Raw genomic sequence first — 25,987 nt, 5'->3', positions numbered from 1 at the left:
TGGCGGCCTCCTGCATGCACACCAATGCCACCTGGGCAAATACACACACCCTTCCTGGATGTGCACAAATATGCACTCAAGACTAGATTGTGCTCGTACGTGCACAAGTACGAGCTCGTATAGGCCATGGTCGTACACGCAGAAGTAGCTGCACAAAAACTCATGCTCAATTTTAGATTGCAGTCTTATGCACACAAGTACCCATGCAAATACACTTTCCCAGTCTAGGTCATGACCTTATGCACACAAATACCTATGCAAAAATGCGCTCTAGTACCTGCGCAAACATGCGCTCAAATCTAGGTCGCATACATGCTCAAATCTAGGACATGGCTTTATACTCACAGGTCCTAGCACATGAAACCGCCACACGGTGAGAATGCGCAAACGCCTACACCCGTGAGAAAAGAACTGCTGCAGTGGCCTACCACACAGCTAAGTAAAGCCTGCCTGCACCTTTCATGGATTTAGGCCTGTATCCATTTAACATCCGGCACCGAAAGTCATAGGCCTGAAAAGCTTCGCAACAGCTCCGGCCTCTTGATTGGCAGAGAATCCATGGAGAATGGGGCCAAGAGCCATCATCTCGCTAAACACGCTTTACTCATAAACAAATTAAAACCAGAAGACCTCTACCAGAACCAGAGACTCCTCCTCAGTGCCTCTCTGCACCTCTGTGGAACAGGAAATCACTGGTGATAGTTGGAGGGGATTTCCCTGCCTCTCCTGCCAAAACTGCTAGGGAATTGTTATGGCAGCTGTTTCCACACTGATGGGGAAAACCTCAGCACTAGACCCCATCATGCATAAGGCTTGTTCTAGTGGTGCGGTCATGCTTGATGCAGACCCCTGAATACTTCTGCTGCACACACACTGTTCCTCCCTACACCTGTGGCATACCAGCACCTCAATGGCAAGCAGAACAGTCCCTCAGCACCACAGAGCCAACACCCAGTCTCCTCCGTGGGCAGAGAAGCTGCTGAAAAACCTCATCGCTGAGCTCTCAGAGCTGCTAAGCTAGCTTCCCCTCCTGGAACATCACTGCTGCACAGATTCTTCTATCTAGTTCCTTGTTTTCTAGAATGAAAAAAAAAAAAAAAGGCTGCATGGCAGATTAGAAAAGAGCTAGACCACTGGCTATATCAGTCTCCTTTTGCCAAACTTTAGCAACCCAGCCCAGGACAAACCATATAAAAGGGATATTTCCTTGCTCCACTGGGCTTGCAGTGTAGAACTGCCAGCAGATTTCACCGCTCTTTCATGGGGTTTGAGGGATCTGGAATACCAGACGACCACCCTACAGACTGAGCTATTAGAAGGGACACTAACCCACTGCTCGTCCACCTCAAACCAGGGGGATGGCCCCACCACACAACCCCTGGGAGGATCCAGAAATTTTGTTTAGTAATCTTTTTTTTCTCTCTCTCCAGACTGCAAGTTTTACACCATCTACCATCTGCTGGAGATAGAGAAATCCTGAGGGACTGCAGGTAGCACACTGGGGTTATGTAGAGTGTCCATGAAACTTTCTCTGTCTCCATCTGCTGGCAGGGAGGCAAAACCCAGGAGTCTGGACTGATCTGGGTACATAGAGGGAATGTAGCTTCTGGATAGCACCTTGCCCCATACAAAAGGCCGGCAAGAGGCAATTCTTGAGAAGACCTGATATACAGCACCCGATGAAGTTGCAGGTCCTAGAGCTCCTGCAGGCTCTAGCACATTTTTTAGGCAATGGCGAGGTAGGGGGAGAAGCAAATCCCACTCAGTGCCCCATGGCAATAACATGTCTGCAGACTTTCCTGCTGCTTGGGATGCTCTTGAAACTCAGCTGTCCTTCCCGCGGCTCCCCCTGCCACAGTAAACGCGTTGGCCTGGAGCTCTCAAGGCAGTATCTTGATTCTCCCCCGGCCTACACCTTCCAAAGGCTGCAGGTCAAGCAAAGTGCAGCTTTCTTCCCACAGCTCCTGACACTGTCCCAAAAACCTGCAAAATTATGGCAATTCACTGGCACTGGCACTGATTTAGGTGTAGCCAATAAACTCCAGCCATGTGCCCTTCACTACTAAAGCAAGCTCTGGATGTTATGTAAGATTTTTTTTTTTTTTACTGGACTCTTTTCCTGAAAACAAAGAACAGCCCCAGCAATTAAAGGGGAAGGCACCCCAAGGAGAAGGGGAGACAGCGAATTTGGGAAGGGGAAGAGAGAATGGGAGTAATCCCGATCTTTCTGGAAACCCCCCCCCCCCCCCCCCGGGTCCTGGTATGCTACAATAAGGGAGGAAGCCCAGGTCTCTCTCCTCAGGAGCCAATAGAATTTTTTTTAAACCAAGGTACCCCGCTCAAGGAGGGAGCAAGAGTTAATCTTTCATCTCAGGAGCCTCTCCAATATCTTCCTTTTCAACCTATCAGATTACATTGTACAGCAGAGGATGCTTGCCTACCATTTGCTGGAGACAGAGAATACTGGCAGGCTGGTGTCAGTACAGATGCTCATAAAGGTGTGGCATCAGCAAGCCTGTTGATATCTGTCTCCATCTGCTGGTCGGTGAGCATAACCCACTTGTCTAAAGATGAGAATTTTTTGCCCAAATTCTAGGAAATCAGGGTGAATATGACAAGAGATCCTGTACAGATAAGCAAAAGAAAATAAATGACTCATGTCCATTACACAATGAATTGAATTCACGAGTTCAAAATTCACAGGTGTTTATTGTTGAAAGGACACAGGAACAGAGATGATCTCAGCTGTTTCCCATGCATATCTCCATCCAGAGCCAAACAAGTGTATCACCAGGATCTCATTCCTGGTGATACAGCTCTCTCTCACCCTCTTTAGACAACAATAAATACTTGAGCACATCATCCCCGCCTCAACACAAGGCAGAAGAGGGGAAAGGTAAAGCAGCAGTCTGTGTAGGACTCTTCAGCACTGCATTCCTCTCTGATGCCACGGTGCACACATTCTTCTAGCCTTCAGGTCACTCCTGCTCTGGCGCTGGAGTTGGTCGGTTTTGTTCGTCGCCCTTCTTCTTGTGCCCTGACACAATGTCATCAATTCGGAGCAGGAGGATAGCAGTCTGAAAACCAGAGAGATCCATAAGCTCAGACAAAACATTTTCACCCTATTTGAGAGCACAGCCTGTCTCTCACCATTGCTGGCAAAGCCAGAGCACACAGTATGTACGCTGCCTCTTAACTTTTAGCAGAGAGATTAACATTAGCATTTCAATCATTGGCTAACCAGGGAATCCTGTCCTTGGGGTGGGGAGTTTGACTCTCAGTGTTTCATGCCACTCAACTGTTCCAAAGTTACATCATCTTTGCAACAGGATGTGCTAGACAGCTAGAGCAAGAATTCCAGAAATGGAGAAATTAAAAATATAAGAACATACCCGATAATTTTATTTTCCTTAGTGCAGACAGATGGACTCAGGACCAGTGGGTTTATGCTCCCCTGCCAGCAGATGGAGACTAAGTAAGTTGATGTCACAGTATATATAACCCTGCAGTGACCCCAGCCTGCCAGTATTCTCTTCAAAAGCAACTGAGGACAGACTAGTAAAAAATTTGATTAAACACATGATTAAAAACAGGTAACCAGAATTGTACTTAACCAACCATAAACACTGAACTCATGTAAGATTCTAGGTACCCTAAGCTAGGGACTGGGTGAATACTTACGTAATCCCTTGGGACCCAGAACCCCACAGGAGGACTACTGACCCACTCATGTGGCAGCCAAAGGCAGGAAGCCAAGTCCATCTGTCTACACTAAGGAAAACGAAATTATCAGGTAAGTAATTTCTCCATTTCCTGGCGTGTGGACAGATGAACTCAGGACCAGTGGGGTGTACCAAAGCTATTCCCCAACAGGGTGGGAGGCTGCCTGCAGTCCAGTCAACACTGCACGTGCAAAGGCTGCATCCTCCCAGGCCTGCCATCCAGACGATAAAACCTGGAAAAAGTGTATAAGGAGGACCACGTCACAGCTCAGCAGATATCGACGAGAGACAACAAACTAACCTTCGCCCTTGACACTGCCTGAGCCCTAGTAGAATGAGTCCTAACCTGAGCAGGCAATGGCTTTTTGGCATCCAATTACGCGGCTGTGACCTACTTCCTTAATCCAACGAGCTATGGTAGCCCGCAAAGCTGAAGTGTCCTGCTTACTCCCATCATGGAGAACAGGCAATCCATCTTTCGAAAAGGTTCAGAAACCAGCAGCTACCACACAAGTCGCTTAAAATCCAAGGAGCGCAAGAGGCGATACTCTTCTGCATCCCTGACCTTATCCAGGGATGGCAAGGAGACGGACTGATTCAAAAAAGTCTGAGACTACCTTGGGCAAAAAGGATGGAACAGTACACAGTTGTATCGCCCCTGGAGTCACCCGAAGGAACGGCTCCCAGCAAGACAAGGTCTGCAACTCAGAAATTCAATGCGCTGAACAGCCACCAGGAACAGAGTCTTCAAGGTCAACAACTGCAAGGAAAGGCTACGCAGCGGTTAGAACAAAGGGCCCACCAAAAAATCCAGCACCAAGTTAAGACTCCACAATGGAACCAGTAACCAAAGGAGGCCTAAGATGCTTCACTCCCTTCAAGAAACGTGCCACATCAGGATGAGACAAGGAAACACCATTCACTAGGCCTCTGAAACAGGCAAGAGCCACAACCTGCAAGGAATTAAGGGCCAATCATTTATTCAACCCATCTTGCACAAAATCCAGAATGAGTAGGATCTTAACTGAATGAGGAAGAACACCCCGCTCCTCACAACAAGCCTAAAAAACTCTCCAAACCCACCCATAAGCCAAGGAAATGGAGAACTTGGAAGTGCGGAGTAAGGTGACAATCACCGCAGAGGAAAAACCAAGCTTTAACAGGCGAACTCTCTCAAGGGCCAAACCATAAGACAGAACAGAGTTGGACCCTGGTGAAGAACCGGTCCCTGCTGTAACAGATCCATGTGTGGCAGAAGAGGAAGGGGGGTCCACCAGAAGTCTTCGCAAATCTGCATACCACAGACGCCTGGGCCAGTCCTGGTGCAACCAGGAGTACTAGCCCCCTGTGGCCTTCATTCTTGCGAATCATCCTACCCAGCAAGGGACATGCAGGAAAGGCATAAATCAATCTGTCTTCTGGTCAGACCTGTATGAGAGCGTCTATTCCCAGTGACCATGGGTCTCTCCTGTGACTGTAGAATCAAAGAACCTTCACATTTAGAGAAGTCGCCAGGCAGTCTAGGAACGGAAGGCCCCAGTGATCCGCAATCAGCTGAAACACCTCGGCTAACACCACCTACTTTCCTGGGTCCAGACTCTCCATACTGAGAAAATCCGCTTTTACGTTGTCTTTTCTTGCAATGTGAGAGGCAAAGATCATCTGCAGAGGACCTTCACCCATTCCATCAGTTGGTCTACTTCCTGTGATATTTGCTGGCTCTTGGTTCCTCCCTGACGATTGTTATAAACCATCGACGTTGCGTTGTCAGACATCACGCGAACCGCTTGATCGTGCAGCCTGTGGCTGAACTGCAAGCATGCCAGTCGTACCGCCCAAGCTTCCAGGTGATTGATGTTCCAACGGGACTCTTCGGCATTCCAACCATGGAGACTCACATCTGTTGCGAGTACCAACCAGGTCAGAGAGGACAAGGGAACTCCCTCTCTCAAGATGATGCTCCTGCAACTACCACTGGAGGCAGGAGCAGATTTCCATCGGCAAGTGTAGCCGAACCGTATAGTCCTGAGACTGCGAGTTCCAACGAGACAGCAGAGTACTGAAGAGGATGCATATACACCCTTGCCCACAGCACCACTTCCAGGGTTGCCACCAATAAGCTGAGCACCTGTAGGCAAGACCGCAGCGTCGGGCATATGGTGTTCAGCAACTGACGCACTTGAGACATCAATCTCTGGATCCAAACATCTGGTAGGAAAACTATGTCCTGTCCCGTGTCGAACTGGACCCCCAGATACTCCAATGACTGGGATGATTGAAGACTGCTGTTGGACAGGTTTCCCACCCAACCGAGCTCCTGAAATAAGGAGATCATCTTGTGTGCCACCAGGCGGCTCTCTTCCCAAGATTTGGCTCTAATCAGCCAGTCGTACAATATCGGGTGCACCAGGATCCCTTCTTTTCACAAGGAAGCCGCTACCACCACAACCTTGGAAAATGCTCTAGGAGTGGTAGCTAGACCAAAGGGTAGTGCCCGAAACTGATATTGGCACCCCAACACCACAAAGCATAGAAAGCGGTGTTCCAATCGGATGGGAATATGAAGGTAAGCATCTGACAGATTCAAGGAGGTCAGAAATTCCCCCGACTGCACTGCCATTATCACAGAGCGTAAGGTTTCCATGAAAAATGAGTCATCTTCAAATGATGGTTGACTCTCTTGAGATCCAGGTTGGGGACAAAGAAGCCCTCCTTCTTGGGCACAACAAAATAATTGAAATATCACTCCAAAGGCTCCTCAGCGCCTTTGAAGCATAAACTCCACTGCCTGCCTCTTCTGCGGGGCAAGGGAACACCATGAACATTTCCCGAAGAATACTGCAAAATTCCAGCACATACCCTTCTTGTATCATCTCCAGGACCCTCTGGTCCCACTAGGGGGCACTCTATGAAGTTAGCAAGTAGTGCATTTAAAACTAATCTGAGAAAATTCTCTCACTCCACGCACAATTAAGCTCTGGAATTTGTTGCCAGAGGACGTGGTTAGTGCAGTTAGTGTATCTGGGTTTAAAAAAGGTTTGGATAAGTTTTTGGAGAAGTCAATTAACTGCAATTAATCAAGTTAACTAAGGGAATGGCCTCTGCTGCTACTACTGGCATCAGTAGCATGGGATCTTCTTAGTGTTTGGATACTTGCCAGGTTCTTGTAGCCTGGTTTGGCTACTGTTGAAAATAGGATACTGGGCTTTATGGACCCTTGGTCTGATCCAATTTGGCAATTTTTTATGTTCTTACGTGATCTTGATTCACCTCAGTTAGAAGAGAGAGAGAGAGACGTCCCTCTATCTCTTGTTCTGGAAGGTGGTTTGGCAAACCTTCACTGGGAAGCTCGGGAAGGTCCGCTCCTCTCTTCGGCTGTCGGGGATGAAAGGACTGAGACTTACTGAAAGGCAGAGTCTGCTGAAAGGTTGACCTTCTGTAGGAACGAACCCATCTGGAACCCCGAAGACGACCCCCCTCATACCAAAGAGGCGCTCTGCTTCTTATCCTCCACCCCACTTACTGGCCAGTCTCTCCATCTTGCTCCCAAACAAAAGTGAGCCTTTAAAGGGCATCTTGGTAAGATTAGCTTTGGAGGCTGTGTCAGCTAACCAATTTCGCAACCAGAGATAGCCTGGCCACTATCAGCGAAGCCACTCCTCTGGCCGAGGTATGGACCAAATCACATCCTGCATCTGCTAAAAAGGCAGCAGCAGGATCCATAACCATTCTGGAATTCCCTCCAGACACAAAGGAAAACTGGTTCTTACCTGCTAATTTTCGTTCCTGTGGTACCACGGATCAGTCCAGACAGTGGGTTGAGCCTCCTGTCCAGCAGAGGGAAACAGAGAAAAACTGAAAAGGTATCCTATATCAGGACAGTGCTCACCCTGCATCCCTTCAGTATAATCGATATCAAAGCAGCCAAAATAGCATAGAGAACCAGGATAAGATCAAGTAAACAATTGTAACTATCAAAATGAAACAAGAAATTCAAACATGTATGAAAAATGCTCTTATACAGCTATCAATATATATATATATATATATCTATATATCAGATACCTCCGGTGCCTTACAATTCGGATGAAATTCCAGTGTCTTAAAGCTCAAATAGGAAGTAGAGAATCCCAAAAAGAACCTGTGAAAGAAAAAGTCCGAGCGGACGTAGCAATGTAGATGTAGTCAGGGCGGGAGTCTGGACTGATCCGTGGTACTACAGGAACGAAAATTAGCAGGTAAGAACCAATTTTCCTTTCCCTGTACGTACCCGGATCAGTCCAGACAGTGGGATGTACCAAAGCTTCCCTAAACAGGGTGGGACCGAGACAGTCCCACTTGAAGTACCTGTCTGCCGAAAAAGCCAAAGACTGGTGCCTGAACATAGAGGCGATAATGACGCGCGAAGGTATGTAGGGATTTTTAAGTAGCTGCTCTGCAGATTTCTGGTGGCGAGACTGACCGACTCTCCGCCCAAGAGGTAGCCTGAGAACGTAAAGAGTGAGCTTTTAAAACCTCTGGACCCGACCGGCCCCGACAAATATACGCAGACGCAATAGACTCTTTTAGCCAGCAAGCGATAGCTTTAGAAGCCTTATTCCCCATACTCAGCCCGCTCCAAAGAGATGATCAGAGACTTGAAAATCATTCGTCACCTGCAAATATTGCAGTAGGACCCTCTTCACATCAAGGCGCTGTAGATCCGCACCAGGCGTGTTCGCAATGTCCTCTGGAGAAAAAGCAGGGAGCTCCACTGACTGATTTACGTGAAAGGAGGACACAACCTTTGGCGAGAAGGATGGGAGTGTTTGGAGGGAAACACCTGAATCAGAAAAGCGAAGGAAAGGCTCCCTACAAGAAAGGGCTTGGAGCTCGGACACTCTCCTGGCTGAGGAAATAGAGACCAGAAAGACAGTCTTAAGGATCAGATCCTTAAGTGTGGCTTGCCGAAGGGGTTTGAAGGGCACCTCGCAAAGAACGCAGAGAACCAAGTTAAGGCTCCACGACGGACAAGTAGCCCGGACAGGCGGGTTCAAGTGCTTAGCTCCCCTGAGGAACCGAATGACATCCGATGGGCAGCCAACGTGTAACCATCGATCCACCCAAGGAGGGAACAGAGCGCCGAAACCTGTACCCGCAAGGAATTGAAAGACAAACCTTTGGAGAGACCATTTTGCAGGAAGGAGAGAACCTGGGACCGCAAAGCCTTAAGCCCCGGAACTCCGGACTCAGCGCACAGTCCCAAACACTCCATACCCGAATATAAGCCAGAGAGGTAGAATTCTTACGGGCCCGCAACAGAGTGGAGATAACCACCTCCTTATAACCCTTCTTCCTTAGTCACCTCCACTCAAAATCAGGCCGCTAGACAAAAGCGATCTGCCTGATCGAAAAATACGCCCAAAACTGATAATGGCAGCCCACTACCGCAAAGTCTAAGAAACACTGGTGGTCTTGACGGATTGGGATATGAAGGTAGGCCTCTGAGAGGTCCAGAGAAGTTAAGAACACTCCCGGTTGTACGGCCATTATGACAGAGCAGAGTTTTCATGCAGAAGTGGATTATCTGCAGACGAAGATTGATGCTCTTGAGATCCACGATGGGTCGATTGAATCCCCCTTCTTGGGTATGATGAAATAGATGGAATAACGCCCCGTATTTTCCTAGAGTATAGGTACCAGGGTTATAGCGCTCAAACGAGGAGCCTTAACGTGGATTCCACTGCCAGTTTTTTTGTGCTGAGATTGGCACGGTGACATCATGAATATGTCCCGAAGGATACTGCGAAAGTCCAGAGCATATCCTTCTCGTATGATGTCCAGTACCCATTTGTCCGACGTGATCTCAATCCACCACTGATAGAAGAGGGATAGTCAGCCCCCTATCTCCATGTCCCATGGATGGGTCGGCAAAACTTCATTGGGAAGTTTGGGTTGAATCAGAGCCCAAACCAGTTCCTGTTTTTGGTTGTCGACTCCAAAAGGACTGAGACCTTCCCGAGGGCAGATGTCTGAAATGACTAGTTTCTGTAGGGCCAGAAGCACTGGGAGCTCCTGGCCCGACCCTTCATGGGCGAGGGGTGCCGTGACCTCTTTTTTTCTTATCTTCCAATAGCTGATGCACTGGAGATTCACCCCGCTTACTGGCTAGCTTTTCCAATTCGCTTCCGAATAGAAGGGATCCCTTAAAGGGCATCTTTGTGAGGTTTGCCTTAGGAGGTCGCGTCCGCTGACCAATTTCACAGTCACAGCTGTCTTCTGGCCGCCACCAAGGCTACTCCTCTGGCCGAGGCACGCACTAGGTCAGAGCTTGCATCCACAAGGAAGAACACGGCAGGCTCGATCGCCTCTCTGGAATGCACTCCTGAGCTATCTGCTTCTCTCAAGAGAAGCACTCATGAACAAATCACCAGGGCACAGCAGGAAGCGATTTGCAGTGACATTGCTGTCGCATCAAAGGCTTGCTTAAAGATGGACTCCAACCGCCTATTGTGTGCATCCTTCAAGGCCGCTCCTCCCTCTACTGGGATAGTTTGCTTCGAGACGGTGCAGACCAAGGCATCCACTTTTGGGAAACGCAGGAGTCCTTTGGCCGCCTGGTCCAGCAGGTACAGGACCTCCAATGCCCGACCTTTTAAACTGGCTTCGGTGTCCCATTCCAAGTCAATCAACTCCTGGATGGCTTCCAGCATTGGGAAATAGCAAGAGGCTTTCCGTAGAGACACCAGGATAGGATTATTTTTTGGATCCAACATAGGGACCGTGCTAGCAACTCAGAGTCTTCAGGGTCTAGGAGACCAGGGCCAGCAATTCATCTCTGTAGAAAAACCGTAGCATGGTCCGGTATAGTTCCAGGCCTGGAGGGATTTCCCTGTCCTCCAATGAGTCTGCATCCCCTTCGTCATCCATGATGTCTGGGTCCCTTGTCAGGGATACCCTTGGTGAGGCAAGGCATGTCCTGAGGAATGCTGATAGGGCTGGGAGGACAAGGCCTTCCCAGCAAGGGCTCAGATCGGGCAGGGGCAGCAGCTGACTGTGCCTGAACAAAGGCTTGAAGGCCCTGAAAGAATTCCACCCAAGAAAAAGGTTGCTGGGTCCATGCCTAGCCTAGGAGGAACTAGGGTAGGGGCCTCTGAACTGCCCTCTCCCAGGGAGGATGCAGCCCCGGGATTGCTCAGATCTGGGGTGCTACCAGATAAGGTCATGGCTGACCCGACCTCCGAATGGGAGGGGCCGGGCTTGGAGAAGTTCTGAGAGTCCAGCCCTCTCTGGGCTTCCTCACAGTGCTGACACAGAAAGGATTCTAGGTCAGACTGTGCAGCCCTAATATGGCAGGCAGCACAAAGGGATTGTCGCTTGTTCTTCTTTGTGGCTGGAGCCATAGTTCACTGTAGCTTGTGCATTCGGCCGGTTAGCACCTGAGCTCAAGCATGCACAAATTTGCCCCAATGCGCGTAAGTATAAGCGTCCAGTTGTGCATATATTTATGCGCGCAGGTAGGCATGCGGTTGTGTGTGTGGTTACGTACGGTTATGCGTGCATTAGGCGCACAAAGGGCTGGCCTGCACCGTGCATACCAATGGTCAATGGGGGAAAATGGCGTTGCACCAAATCTCACGCAAAATGCACCGCCACGGCCTGCCATGTGGAGTGCCCTCAGAGCCTGAAGTGGGGCCTATAGCCCATTGGGGGGCCACTCAACCCGCTCGGAAACCCCCTTCCCTTACCTTACAGGATCAGGAATATCAGTAAGGCACGCTGAGCAAGGAGACCGGAAGAAAGACTTACCGAAACCCTTCCAGGTCTCTGAATCGGAGTTCTTCTCTACTTACCTGGACTCAGCATTTACCGGCTGAGTACAGAGACTGTCTCCAGCTGCAATGGGAGAGGGCTAGGTCCGTCACCGCTCGACTTCCTGCACCTGCTGCCTTTCAGCTGCTTCAGCAGCAAAGCCAACGCTGGGGACTGGCTACCAGACCAAGGCACACCTCTGAGGGATCTCGGAAATCGCCTCAGGAATTCTCAATTGGGGGAGGAACCTTTAGGTATCACCACAGGAGAGTGAGGCTCGATCTTTCTCCAATTTAAAGGTAAATTTTCTTCTTCAAACTAGTACTGCAATCCCGCTAAACACTAATGCTGGTGTGGGGATAGCACATCCACATCTACTAGGAGACGGAGAGATACTGAATGGCTGCGGTCACTGCAGGGGTATATCTAAGGTGACATCAGCTTTGAAACCTGACTTCATCTCCATCTGCTAGCAGGGAGTACATAACCCATTGGTCCTGAGTCCATCTGGCTACACGCTAGGAAAACATGAAACATCTCTAAAGAATAAATCTGGTGCCCTCACTGAGGGGGGAGAGGTGGGAGTTAGCATCTCATAGCAAACATGCCACTGAAGACCTCCCTCCTGTCTCACAGCTTTTACTGTAATGCCAGCACCAAAAAATTTGTGGGTCAAACTATGCTAATATTGTGCATTGTGAGATTAGTAGAGGGCCCGGCTTTGCTTCTCTTACCTCGACTGCTGTTTTGTAGATCTGTAATTTGACAGCCAGAGGTTCCCAAATACCCAGCTCCTTCATATCTGCCAGTACACCAGTCTCTCCATTGACTCCCCATGCCTGATTACCTTCCTGGGTATGTTTTGCCTTTTCAAAAAAGAGGAAACCAACAATACAAAACAATTAGGTACTGACAGCTCTAGCAAGCTTGTCATCTTGTAATGTCTTTAATTTGCTTTATGTCAGACTACTCATATATATATATATATGTCACAGAAGTTTGCTCATATCTTCCTATGGTACTTTATTCACTCATCAGCAAATGTGGCTCAGTTTGACTGCCCTTTCTTAAACTAATGGAGAACCTCAATATTTTCAGCACACTAGCTGCCTTCAGTCTCAACTCCCCATATTTCCCAGGAATAGGAACACTCAGGATGGTTTAAAAGGCAAACCAAGTACCCCCCCCCCCCCCCCTTACAATGGCTGCTTGGTGACAGCATTTGTAGGGAAAGAGCAGAGCATGCTTTTTACCAAAGGAGCTCTCTAGAATTTCCTTACTCTTAGCGAGGTCAGCACACGGATGCTGCTGGCGCCACAATTCTGAATAAGCGTCCTTGGGATGACTTCAAGGGCCTGGGACACAGCACGGTACGGCCACTGTTCTATTCCAGTCATGACTTTGGATCTTTCTGTCAAAACATGAGCCACCATCATCTCCACAGCTCCTCCACCTGGCACCAGGTAGGGGTCAATCAGTACATTACGACACACCTGCATGGCATCCTGGAGATTACGCTCCACCTCCTACATGGCAGGAAAATCAGTAAAGGGTTACAAGGTTAATCAAATCCAAAATCACACCAATGTCACTGCAAGACTATCAAGAAAGCAATGTCTGGAGATTTATCCTAATGGACCATTAACTGCTAACAAATAGCAATAGGACATCCAATCGCTGGCTAACCATACTGTTAGAAATCCATTTTTGGGAGGCCAACCCATTGCTGCTGTGCAGTGCCATGCAGAAGATCCCAGAGTCAAAGTATCCCAGCTCCCTGGGGTGTTCCTGGTCATTGCTTAATGGTGGTTGGATTCAGGACCTGACTACAGAGTTCTAGGAGGAGCCCTGATGCATGGCCCCCACCCCAGGATCGGGACTGCAATGTCTGAACTAAAACCTAAGTTGGGAGGTGATATAAATAGGAGAGAAAAACCCGGGTGGTTTCTAACGAAAGCTTCTAGTGCCAGATCCTAGTCCAAGTTCCAACTGAGCTGGAGTATAAAGGGAAACTGCCAGGGTCCAAATGAAATCAATTTCCCCCCCTCCAAGAACATTTGGTTCCTTTTTAGATAAAACAATATGAAAATTCAGGGAGTAACTAGTTTCTAATTAGACCAAAACGATATCTATAGAGAAAATCTTTCTATATAAAAAGATTTTCTCTATAGATATTACGACATATTACAAACGATTAAAAATTAGATAGTAGTTTTAATCACATAAGAATAAAAGAAAAAAATTTTTAAATTCCATATTACAACTTCAACCACTGGGATTCAGTTGTGTCTCAATTCTGGTTACATTAACTGGTTATCGTTTTGGTCCTTTTTAGATAAATCCTGTTCAATTTTTGCTGCCTCATTTTTATAGCCATAAGTGTTTTTAGGAGTTGTTCTTAATGTTCCATGTTTAAAATTCTTGATTTCTATTATTTTTATAATTTTTACCTGTTATGTAATATTTTTACTTGTTTTACTGTACATCGCTCTGATTTATTTGTATAAGAAAGGCGATTAATTAGGACTAATTAACTAAACTTACTGCAAGGATCTCCTTGCTGGCTCCACGAAGAACGATGGTGCAGGCTTTAGGGTCCTTGCACTCTGTGATAAAGGTGAAATAATCATCTCCTATTTTTTTAATTTCGAAAAGTGCTGCTCCCGTGCCAACATCCTCTTCACGCAACTCATCTGTGCGACTGGCGATGCGAGCACCACATGCCCTGGGGGGGAGATGAAATGGGTCACTCTCGACTGAAGGAAGAGCCGCTAAGCATTACCCCCCCAACCTGAAGAAAAGCATGCAGGTACTGGATTCACTGACTATTCTGTGCAGTAGCAAAGTAACTCTACAGGGAGCAAGGTACGAGGCAAGGACAAAAGTGAGAACAGAATGAGGCTAGCTGAGGCTGTGTTCACATCGGGCTGCAGCGAGCCCACAGCGTGACTAGCGTTATCGTCACCTGGCAATGCGGTTGTTGTCCGTTTTCCTAACGCGGCGGATAGCTGTGATGTTAGCCTTCATTAGGTAATGCTGAGCCAAATCTGGAATAAAAATGTAACAAGTCATTTCACTGTAACAATGGAATCTAACACTGAAACTCTTCTACAACACACTGTTTAAACAAATAGGCCTCATGCAATGCAGAGAATTACAATGCAGCACTAGCTAAGATGCCAGCCTGTAGTTTGAATGTTGTTAGGTCCTATGTTTTATCTATGCATCAATGATGACAAATTAAAATTACAGCTAAACGGGTTTACTTTAGGTCCTTGTGGAACGAACCATAGCACGCGGTTAACCACGGAGCCCAGCAAGACCGTCCCCCGAAAAACACCACCCCGATAGTGAAAACGCCGCCCATAGAGCCCAGGAGAGACTTACCGCCCCGCTGCAGCTGCTTCCTGCTGACATTTTTTTTTTTTTAAACTTTACAAAAATAACAGGGCCTCTGCTCTCCTAAGGCCGAGGGGAGCTGTGCAGCTTCAGCTCAGCCTGAAAGCTAGGAGAGAAGAGCCCTAAACCAAAAAGCAGCTGCCCCGAGCTCAAAAGCCACCTAGGTGGCCTCATGAAGGGAGGGGATCTGGACCACCAGATTTGAACCTCACGGATGACAGCCGGAGCAAGCATACAAAAAAAGTCACCAACCTCCAGCTCGTCCACCTCAACCAAACAGGGAAGGCTTCCCCCCAGGGAACCCAACTCCTGGGAGAAATGCTCTTGAGAAAAAGAAACGGGAAAAAAAGACCAAAAAATCACCAGAAACTGCAGGTGAATGCGCCAGCCACCATCCGCTGGAGACAAAGAAATACTGAGGAACTGAGGGTGGCACCAGTGCTTATCAGTGTCAGTTAAACTTTCTCTGTCTCCATCTGCTGGCATGTATGCATAAACCCAGGAGTCTAGAATGATCCGGAGATGTACAGGGAAAGAAGCAATTCCCTTAGAGAACGGTTGGAGGCTTAGTAAACCCGGACATCCGGTTTTCAGCCCTGTCCGGTACTCAAGGAGCAAGCTTAAAAAAGGTCCCCAACCCCCTGCTAGTCTGCCTCTTAAAACAGAGGGTATGGCCCCACCAGGACTTAACCACCCCCTGGGAAGCTGAAATCCATAGTCAAATCCTTTTTTTTTTTTTTTTTTAACTCAGACTGCAAGACTACAGGCTTTGCACCTCCACCATCTGCTGGAGACAGAGAAATACTGAGGGACTGCAGGTAGCACCTCAGGTTAAGTGTCAGTGTCAGTAAAACTCTCTGTCTCCATCTGCTGGAGGACAGGCAAAACCCAGGAGTCTGGTCTGATCTGTGTACGTACAGGGAACTTTTTTTTTAAACTTCTATCAGACTTCAGATTTGCACCTCTACCTTGTGCTGGAGTCAGAGAAATACAGAGGGACTGCAGGTGGCACTCACGGTTATGTAGCAGTGCCTGGAAGGTTTTATTCCCTGCCTCCATCTGCTGGTAGGGATGCATAAACCCACTTGTCTTGACTGATCTGGGGTTTGAACAGGAATGTACTTTTACCTGAGATTCCTTTCTCTGTGAAGACGACATCTGGTTTTAGTCTAATGACATCCTCACATATTTGCTGAATGTACTCTTCCTCCAGCTGCAGGATGCGAGCAAAGTCTTCCTCACGAGTGATCTCAATGTCTGTCTGCATCAAAAGAATACACACACACTCTATCAACCTCTATTAAGTTAGTTTTGGTTGTTACATCTGTGTCTCCAGGGAGCACATTTCAGATTAACAAGCTTAAGAGCGACTAGGCTAGCTACTGTATAGCGTGCGCAGTTCAATAGAAACAAAATCACAAAACACTGCAATATGAGGAAGACTACGAGGAGTTACTGCAGATCTAATTGTGGTCTCAAACTGGACATCAATGGCACTACCATATAGCCATTAAAGAGTGACTCTAGATGGGACAGACACTTTGGAAAAATATAACCTTCCTTATAGGTTGACCCTGATCAGTTTACTGGTTAAAAAAAATTTTTTTTCAGGGTCAGTGTGCGCATTAGAGCAAAAGAATTCTTTCAGGAGCAAGTATCATCACATGAGATCTTCCTGTTGTCTAATGATATTGCAACCCCTAAAGGAATGGAAAAGGTCACTGATTCTGTTTCAAGCTCCTCTCTGGTCTAGAACCGGTGCTTCTCAAGCTAGTCTTGGAGTACCACCTAACCAGTCTGGTTTTCAGAATATCCACATGCATTCAAGATTGGCATGAAATGGGGAAATGCATCCAAATCTCTCTCAAGGAAAATTAGTTACTTACCTGATAGTTTTTGTTCCTGTAGTATCACAGATCAGTCCAGACTCCTGGGTTTTGCCCCCCCCTCTAGCAGATGGAGACAGCAGTTTTCAAAATAAACTCCGCCTATATATAGGATGGTGTCACCTACAGTTATTACTTAATGTCAAAGCAGAATGGATCCCCAAAACCATGATAACTATGTACAATAACACTTTAACAAGGAAAATAGAAACAACTGGTTCACTACACCCTCCTGGGAACTGAACCTGTAGAAGCACTTGAGGACAGTGCAGTCCAATTTTGTGCAGATCCGAAAAGAAAAGGAATTCATGTAGTACCGAGTGGACTCTCCCTTACTTCCATGTCTCTGACGGGCAGAACTCTGGACTGATCCGTGGTACTACAGGAACGAAAATTATCAGGTAAGAAACTAATTTTCCTGTCCCTGTACGTACCCGGATCAGTCCAGACTCCTGGGATGTACCAGAGCTACCTTACCTGGGATGGGATCTGGAGAGACCCACTCGGAGCACTCCTTCTAGATCCATCTGAGGCAGCCCAGTACGGAGAGGGTGCTTAGGTTTGGATGGTTCCGAACCCCCCTTAGACCCAGACCGCTTCTTAGCAGGAGGTCTGGACCCCAGCGAGGCTAATTTTCCTCCAGCCTGTAGCTTTCCAGACTTCCTTGCCTTAAAAGCCTTAAGGAGTAACAATACAAACTCCGAAGGAGGAAGAGGAGGAGGAGTCAGTAGCCCCCTCAGGGCCATCCTCCGTCGCAGGCGAATTAGGCTGGAAAGGTTCCCTTTCTCCTGGAAACCTTGGCTGAGGAGAAAGAGGCGGCGGTAAAAACCCCTCTCCCATAGCTGCCTGAGTTGCAGATGTAAATGACTGCAAAATGGCCTTGGATCAGCCCCAGCCTGACCAGAAACAGCAGATCGTGAAGGAACTCGGGCAGACTTAGTTTTAGTGATTTTCTGCACTTTCAAGGCCCCGGAGGATCCCTTCCCCCCGTAGACATGCTGAGCAGAGGAAGAGAAGAGAATCTATACAGAAAAAAATAAGAATAGCAAATTTGGACACCTCCACACCAGGAAGGAGAGAGAGCGAGCCACCACCGCAAGCTGACAGGAAAGTTAAAGTTTTTTTGTGTTTTTTTTTTTTTTAAACTTGCTCGGTAGTCCAAGGTGCTAATCCTGCAGGATGGAGTAAACCGGCTCCCCGGTGTCGCACCCAGAGCTGCCAAAAGAATATAATAGGGCCCCTCGACCCTGCCTTGCAGCTGCCTCAAAACCAGCGGAGGATGGTGCTCTCAGAACCTGACGACCCCCTGGGAGGCAGAGACCACACTGTAAGTTACACTGACCAAGCCAGAAGAAAAACTTTAAACTAACTCGGACTAAAAACAAACTTCACCACACAGGTTTTGCACCTCCACCATCTGCTGGAGACAGAGTAATACTGCCGGACTGTAGGTGGTACCATCCTATATATAGGCAGAGTTTGTTTTGAAAACTGCTCTGTCTCCATCTGCTGGGGGGGGGGGGGGGGGCAAAACCCAGGAGTCTGGACTGATCCGGGTATGTACAGGGAATGCCTATTCACTTTAAGTATTCTGGAATCCAGACTGGCCAGGGGTACTCCAGGATCAGATTGAGGATCACTGTGAAGGACCACCTTAGTGTACAAGGCAGAGCAACTCACCTTCCTACTGCACAAAAAACACTTTTCTTTCCATTTTTCATCTTTAATGGAGTTTTTTTTTTGTCAGAGTATAATATATGGAGTACAACAAAATGCACTGCTGTCTCCAAACAGCACCCTTACATAAGAAGTTGCCATACTGGATCAGACAGAGTCCATCAAGCTGAGCATCCTATTTCCAACAGTGGCCAACCCAGGTTACAAGTTCCTGACAAGTACCTAAATATTAAGGAGATCCCATGCTACTAATGCCAGTAATATCACTGGCAATTCCCTAAATCAACTTGATTATTAGCAGTTTATGGACTTCTCCAGGAACTTATATGAAAATTGGTTCTTACCTGCTAAGTTTTGTTCCTGTAATACCACAGATCAGTCCAGAAAAGTGGGCTGTGGAGTCAGAGAACAATCAGAACTTTGGGCACTGCTACATAACGAGAGCGCCACCTGCAGTCACTCAGTATTGACCTCTACCCAAGCCCATGCTAACAGAACTAAATAACGAAGGGTAGCACCCAACCACATTTCCGGACTACCACTTCGTCACTGGCAAAAAACCAGACCGAACAACTGCTAAAAACTGCTGCATGAATCATGTCTGCAAAAAAAGGAGCTTGAACAATAAAAAACTTAAGCAGGTTCTGACCAAGACAGTCTTTCAGTATCTGAAGAAAGAGGTGGGCCTCTGGACTGATCTGTGGTATTACAGGAACAAAAATTAGCAGGTAAGATCCAATTTTCATTTCCTGAACATACCCAGATCAGTCCAGAAAAGAGGGATGTACCCAAACCACCCTACATTGGGCAAGAACCTGAAAGACCCGCACGAAGCACACTCTCCCCGAAGGACGGTTCATCAGAAGCCTTAACGTCCAATCGGTAATGTTTCATAAAAATGTGAATAGACCACACCGCCGCCCTACAGATGTCCTGAGGCGACAGTAACTGACACACTGCCCAGGAGGTAGCCTGAGCCCTAGTGAAATGAGCTCTGAGACCCAAAGGCACCTGACGCCCTCGGGCTATGTATGCCGCGCAAATGGCTTCCTTAATCCACCGTGATATGGTCGCCTTTGACACTTTTTGTCCCCCTTCTTTGGGCCACCAAAGAGAACGAACAAATAATCAGAATGTCTGAAGTCATTGGTAACCTCCAGATAACGCAATAAGGCGAGCCGCACATCCAAAAGATGAAGGTCTCTGTTCTGAGAAGTCTCCTGGGACCAGTTAGAGAACCCCGGAAGCTCCACAGTTTGATTGACTGGAAAGGCTGAAACCACCTTAGGGACAAAGGACGGAATCGTACGTAACGATACCCGATCGTCGTAAATCTGAAGAAAAGGATCCCAACAAGACAGCGCCTGCAACTCAGATCCGACGGGCCGAGCAAATGGCCACCAAAAACACTGTTTTCAAAGTCAGATCTTTCATGGAAACTCCACGAAGAGGCTCGAAAGGAGCACCACACAGAACTCGCAGGACTAAATTCAAACTCCAATCTGGACACACTGAATGTATGGAGGGCACAAATGTTTGACCCCCTTAAGAAACAGAGCAATATCCGGATGTGCTGCCAGCGAACAGCCGTCAAAGTTTCCCCGCAAGGCACCTAGAGCTGCAACTTGTACACGAAGGGAACTGAACGCCAAGCCCTTAGCATGGCCCTGTTGCAGAAAGTCAAGCACCCGAGGAACATGCACCGCTAAAGGGTCGCAGGAATGCTGACGACACCATGTCTCAAAAAGCTTCCAAACTCTCACATAGGCCATAGAGGTGGCTGGACGTCTCGCCTGTAGGAGGGTGCAAATGACTTGTTCTGAATAACCCCTCAAGCATAAAAGTTGCCTCTCAAAAAGCCAAGCTGCGAGAGAGAAGCGATCCTCCCGATCCGAAAATATGGGCCCCTGACGGAGCAGATGCATTAGATGAGCCAGCTGAAATGGACCCTCTAAAGCAAAAATGTACCAGATCCGCAAACCACAGACGACATGGCCACTCTGGCGCCACCAGAATCACTCTTCCCAGGTGCCGCTCTATGCGGAGAAGCCGACCTATGAGGGGCCAGGGCGGGAAGGCATACAGCAGAATCCCTGTGGGCCAATGACACACGAGAGCGTCTATGCCCACTGAGTCTTGTTCTCGGCGATGGCTGAAAAAAAACTGTTTTTGCGTTCATCTGGTGGGCAGTGACCAGAATCCAAATTCTCCCACTCCCGGGTCACTAGTTTGCGAACCTTCTTAGGCAGAGGAAAAGATGTTCTGGGACCCCTAATGCCGTCGAGGACTGGATTGATGCCCTCGTTGTCAGACTCTTCTTGAGAAACCTTAAGTCCCAGAACTTCAAGGACCTGGGGAATAAGGGGTATTAACTCATCCCGCTTGAACAAACGCACCACGCAGGGGTCATCCCCCTCCGTAGGAGGGTCATCGGGCTCATCTGGATCATCAGTATCCACATCAGCGGGATCCGGCTGCGGATTCGGTCTGCCGCCTCTACTACCTCAGAAGCCAGCGTCGCCCCAGGATCGGATCTCGCGTACCCTGGGGAGAATCCCGTGGGGTGAGCCTGATTAGAGAAGTGCTGATGAGGGTCCGTACCCAGACCTCTTTTCTCAGGCGGGTCCAAACCTGCCCCCAGGAAACCGGGCTGCTTTACCGTCGAGCGTTTCCTTGCCAGGAAAGCCTGGTGCATAAGGAGGACAAATTCTGGGGAAAACCCCTCTGGGTCCCCCTCCCCCACTGGAGAGTTGGCTGGGGTGAAATCATCATTTCCCCCGGTGAGGTCTTCTCTCACCGGGGCTAGAACAGGCGGAGAATCCTCTTCCCGCAAAGCCGAAGGAGAGCCAGATATTCCCTCCCCAAGGGAGGAGGCAAGCAGCCCTGAAAAGCTCTCTAACCCTGGGGAACACACTGCGCATAAGGAGGGCCGCATCTAACGCCTGGCCGCGTGAACCACACACGCGGCAGGCCTGCGATTCTGTTTTCGGTCCCATCCACAGCAGCGCGCCAATAGTCTGAAGTGAAATAGAAAAGGGTGCGAATAAAAAAAGAAACGCTCAGAGCCGCAAGGCAGAGAAATTTTCAGTCAGGCAGGACCAGAAAACAAACTTTCATGCTGCAGGCTAAGAGACTACCGGCTGAGGAGAAAAAATGCGCGCAGCCATGCCGCGGGAAAGGAGCCTGTCTATAGTGAAATCGCAAAGCCCCTAGCAGGGAAGCAGCGACTAAACGAGGCACATGGAGAAAAACTCAACAATGCCCTCAGAAAACGACCCGGAGCCCCAGGACCTGAGGGGAACACTGCTGACAGCTTCCCCGGCCGGCCTTAAAAGACCCGGTCCCTCCTGCACCTCTCCTTACCTCAGCACTGAAGACTGTCAGTCAGCCGCAGTGAAAACAGCTTTTTTTTTTTTTTTTTAAATTAAACTTTACCAAGACACAGAGAAAAGCTGTTGCAGGAGACAAGAGAGCAGCTGTAGCAGAGATGGTGGTGAGTAGCCAGGAGCCCCTGGTCGTCAGACACCGAACTGTGGCAGGCGAAACCCTGACAGGAATATCCAATTCCCTGGACGCCCGGCTTCTACTGAGGGATGGCCCACGAAGGCGCCTAACACCTCAGGAAGCGACCGTAAACCATAAAATTAAATTCAAACTAACTAAATAAAAAATATAACTAAAGATGCAGGATTGCATCTGTACCACCTGCTGGAGTCAGAGAAATACTGAGGGACTGCAGGTGGCGCTCTCATTATGTAGCAGTGCCCAAAGTTCTAATTGTTCTGACGCCACCTGCTGGTAGGGATACACAACCCACTTTTCTGGACTGATCTGGGGATGTTCAAGAACCAAACCTTTTTTAAACCCAGCAACACTATTGTCCTAACCACATCCTCTGGAAACAAATTCCAGAGCTTAACTGTGCAGAGTGAAAAAATTTATCTCAGATTAGTTTTAAATTTGCTACTTGCTAACTTCATGGAATGCCCCCTAGTCCTATTATTCAAAAAAGTAAACAACAGATTCACCTTTACCCATTCTAGACCATGATTTTATAGACCTCTATCATATCGCCCTTCAGCTTTCTCTTCTCCAAGCTTAACAGCACAGTTCCCAAACAACGACAATACACATGTGAAAAGCTGATTTAGAAAACATCCCACCACCTCCAATGTCCTGAGATTATTGAAATTGTGGAGAAGAATTCACAAAAGAAGAATACTGTCCCCCCCCCTCCATAGTACCTGGCTCTCCCCTTTCTTGTACTCCAGCGAGCAGTCCAGTAAAATGATGCGAGGATTCTTGATGCACCTACGCATCTTGGGATGAGTGACATCTTTGTTTATCATTACTCCACGTAGGACACATGAATCTTCAATTATACCTCCGGGAATCTAACAGGCACAAGAAGGTGAATCAAAATTAATATGAAGGCAAAAAAATGTCTTAAGGCTGGACTGCAATATACCAACCAGGACCCTTGAAGACAGGCTGATGTCAAGATATAGGTCAAGAATTCTCACATTCCTTTTTCCCCAAACAACTCAGTTTAAATTTTAACAGGCAGAGAGAAGTTTATTGATAAACTTTCTCTAGAGTGAAATGTGGCATTACCTTTTCTACTTTGGCATATTTCTTGATGTCAATTTCCTTCCTGCCGTTCTCCTCAAACTCAACGGTTTTCACAGCATCAAGGGCGATGTTACAGGCCAAGTCAGACCAGCGACTGATCACCTTGGTGTTTATAGCACTGTTTATGATCTTCAGCATCATCTCACGATTATTCACATCAACTGACATGCTGGGGCAAGGGAAAGCAAATGGCTTAAAAAAAAAAATCAAAACACCAACTCAACTGACCACTTCACTACATCCACAAGACTCTGCATCATCAGTTCATTTCACTATAAAGGTTTCTCATGTTATCCCGATGTGCCTCAGTTCTGTTCTGAAGTGAATGCCTCATGTGGTGGTTCTGACAAGTCAGTTTCTAGACTTATTTGTGGCAGTGATCACCAAACTGGTCAACCTCACAAAAGCATTGCCAAAAAAAGAAAAACACTGTTTACCTGTTTTCTTTCAGGGTGGTGATAATATCATCCAGCGCCTTGCGATATGCACTAATAATCACAGTTGGGTGTATCTGCTGTGCCAGGAACTGTTCTGCAACAGCCAACAGTTCTCCAGCTACAAATCAGAGAGCAGCATTAGCACCAACAGAGCAAACAAAGCGTACTAAGAGGACTACAAGGATTGACAAGTAGTATAAGGCTAGCAAATTTGGACTTTTAAGCTAGTAAAAGCTGAAAATTAACTGGTCATGGTCAGTATTCCCTAAAGATTCAAAATAATGCCACTGTTTCAGACTGTTGTGTCTATGTAGCAAAGATAACAGTTAATGAACAAGTCTAAGGAGGAGCCAAGGATAGCAATTTAGTGAGAGTTAGAAAAAAGCTGCAGGAAACCAGAGGGGAGAGGGTCACAAGTAAGAGGCACTCATTGGCTGTCAGCAGGAGAGGAAAGGGTGCAGAAACACCACCATGAAACAAAGGCAATGTTTACATTTTCCAGAATCATATGCTGAAAAGGGCCGAGTTTTCCAAAACAAAATAAGAATCCTGCTTAACACACAGGGCTCATACTACTCTATATTGAAAGGCAACAAAACACAAGATGCACCAATTCTCCTACCAAGAATAATGACAGATGTTGTCCCATCTCCAACTTCCTCATCCTGTGTACGGCTGATCTCAATCATGGATTTTGCTGCCGGATGCTGGACCTGAATCTGTGCCAATCCAATTTAAAAAAAAAATGAGAAAGGCTTGTTTAAAAGGATATTAATAAATAAGAAAAATATTAGATATTGCTATACAAAACGGTAGAAATTTCTAACCTCTTTGTCTTTACATAAGAAAATTGATCCTTACCTGCTAATTTTCGTTCCTGTAGTACCATGGTTCAGTCCAGACTGCTGGGTTATGCCTCCCTTCCAGCAGATAGAGACAGAGAAAATCTTCGAGCACGCCCTCTCTTAACCTGGTGTGCCACCTGCTACTCCTAAGTATTTGCTCAAACCCAAGCAGAATAATCTTATAGAATAACCATTTTTTTTTAATGCCTTAAACTAACTCTATCCCCCGAACCAGCAGAGGATGAAGAATAGAATTTTGACAACAGGAAAAAGTCTTATAAAAACCTATACATTTCTTCAGAAAAGCAAAGAGTCAACAGTACAGTACAGAGCGAGCAGGCTCTCCACCCACAAAACTGGAAACCCCTCAATGGGTGGGCGTCTGGACTGATCCGTGGTACTACAGGAACAAAAATTAGCAGGGTAAGGACCAATTTTCCTTTCCCTGAATGTACCCGGATCAGTTCAGACTCCTGAAATGCACCCTAAGCTCTCCTAATTAGGGAAGGACTGCGAGAGCCCCGCTCGGATGACACTGGCCCCGAAACTGCCGGGGTCTGGTAAAAGTGTGTAAAGACCTTCAGGTAGCCTCCCTGCAGATTTCCTGCAGGGAAACCAGCTGGCACTCTGCCCATGATGCTGCCTGCGCTCGGGTAGAATGAGCCCTCAAGCCCTCCAGGACTGGGTGACCAGACACGATATAAACAAACGCTATTGACTCCTTTAACCAATGAGTGATAGTCGCTTTAGACGCTAACTGTCCCTTCTTCGCACCTTGCCACAGAACGAAAAGGTGATCAGACAAACAGAATCCATTGGTAGCCTCTAGACAGAGCAACAAAGCATGTCTGACATCCAGCTGTCTAAGTTGTCTCGCATGAGGACCTGTCAGCTCCACAGCTGGAAAAGCCAGAAGCTCCACCGATTGAGTCACATGAAAGGCAGAGACCACTTTTGGGCAAAAAAAAGATGGGACAGTTCGTAGTGACTCTCCGGAATCCGAGAAGCTCAGGCCGACAAGGCCTGAAGCTCCGAGACCCTCCTGGCTGAGCAAATGGCCACCAAAAACACACAGTGTGGAGATCCTTTAAGATGGCCTTCCTGAGCGGCTCAAAGGGAGCCCTCGCACAACCCCCGGAGAACCAGGTTCAGACTCCAGGAAGGGCATAGTCTGTGAGTCGGGGGGGCGCACATGCTTCACGCCCCGGAGAAAAAGCACTACATCCGGATGAGTCGCTAGCGGAGCACCCCGAGTATGGTTCCTCAAACATCCTAGGGCAGAGATCTGAACCTTCAGCGAATTATAAGACGATCCTTTGTCCAGGCCATTCTGCAGAAAAGAGAACTAGAGACACTGAAGCCCTACAAGGAGCCACCCTTGAGGCTTGCACCTTCCAGACGTGAACATACGCCAGGGACGTGGAGGCTTTCCAGGCCCGCAGCAGGGTGGAAATAACTGCCTCTGGATAACCTTTCTTCCTCAACTGTCGCCTTTCAAAAGCCAGGCCGCAAGACAAAAGCAATCCGCCTGATCGAAAAATATAGGTCCCTGTCAAAGGAGATTTGGAATATGACCGAGACGGAGAGGGCAGTCCAAG

At 47.7% G+C, this 25,987-nt stretch overlaps 1 protein-coding gene across 1 annotated transcript in view; it reads right to left on the bottom strand.

Moving 5' to 3' along the window:
• Positions 1–2,676: 2,676 nt before the first annotated feature.
• LOC115077923 (T-complex protein 1 subunit gamma-like) overlaps positions 2,677–25,987 on the bottom strand; it is a 35,225-nt gene continuing 11,914 nt past the window's right edge. Inside the window, 10 exon segments of the mRNA XM_029580363.1 lie at positions 2,677–3,077; positions 12,248–12,379; positions 12,794–13,039; positions 14,058–14,238; positions 14,479–14,560; positions 16,041–16,173; positions 22,720–22,869; positions 23,090–23,276; positions 23,545–23,662; positions 24,167–24,263. Of these exon segments, the coding sequence (XP_029436223.1) occupies positions 2,979–3,077; positions 12,248–12,379; positions 12,794–13,039; positions 14,058–14,238; positions 14,479–14,560; positions 16,041–16,173; positions 22,720–22,869; positions 23,090–23,276; positions 23,545–23,662; positions 24,167–24,263 (1,425 nt within the window). The 3' untranslated portion in view covers positions 2,677–2,978.

This window comes from Rhinatrema bivittatum, chromosome 16, assembly GCF_901001135.1.
Source record: "Rhinatrema bivittatum chromosome 16, aRhiBiv1.1, whole genome shotgun sequence".
Classification (NCBI taxonomy): Eukaryota; Metazoa; Chordata; class Amphibia; order Gymnophiona; family Rhinatrematidae; genus Rhinatrema; species Rhinatrema bivittatum.
The sequence above is the reverse complement of the archived record's forward strand: the minus strand, read 5'-3'. Positions and strand labels throughout refer to the sequence as shown.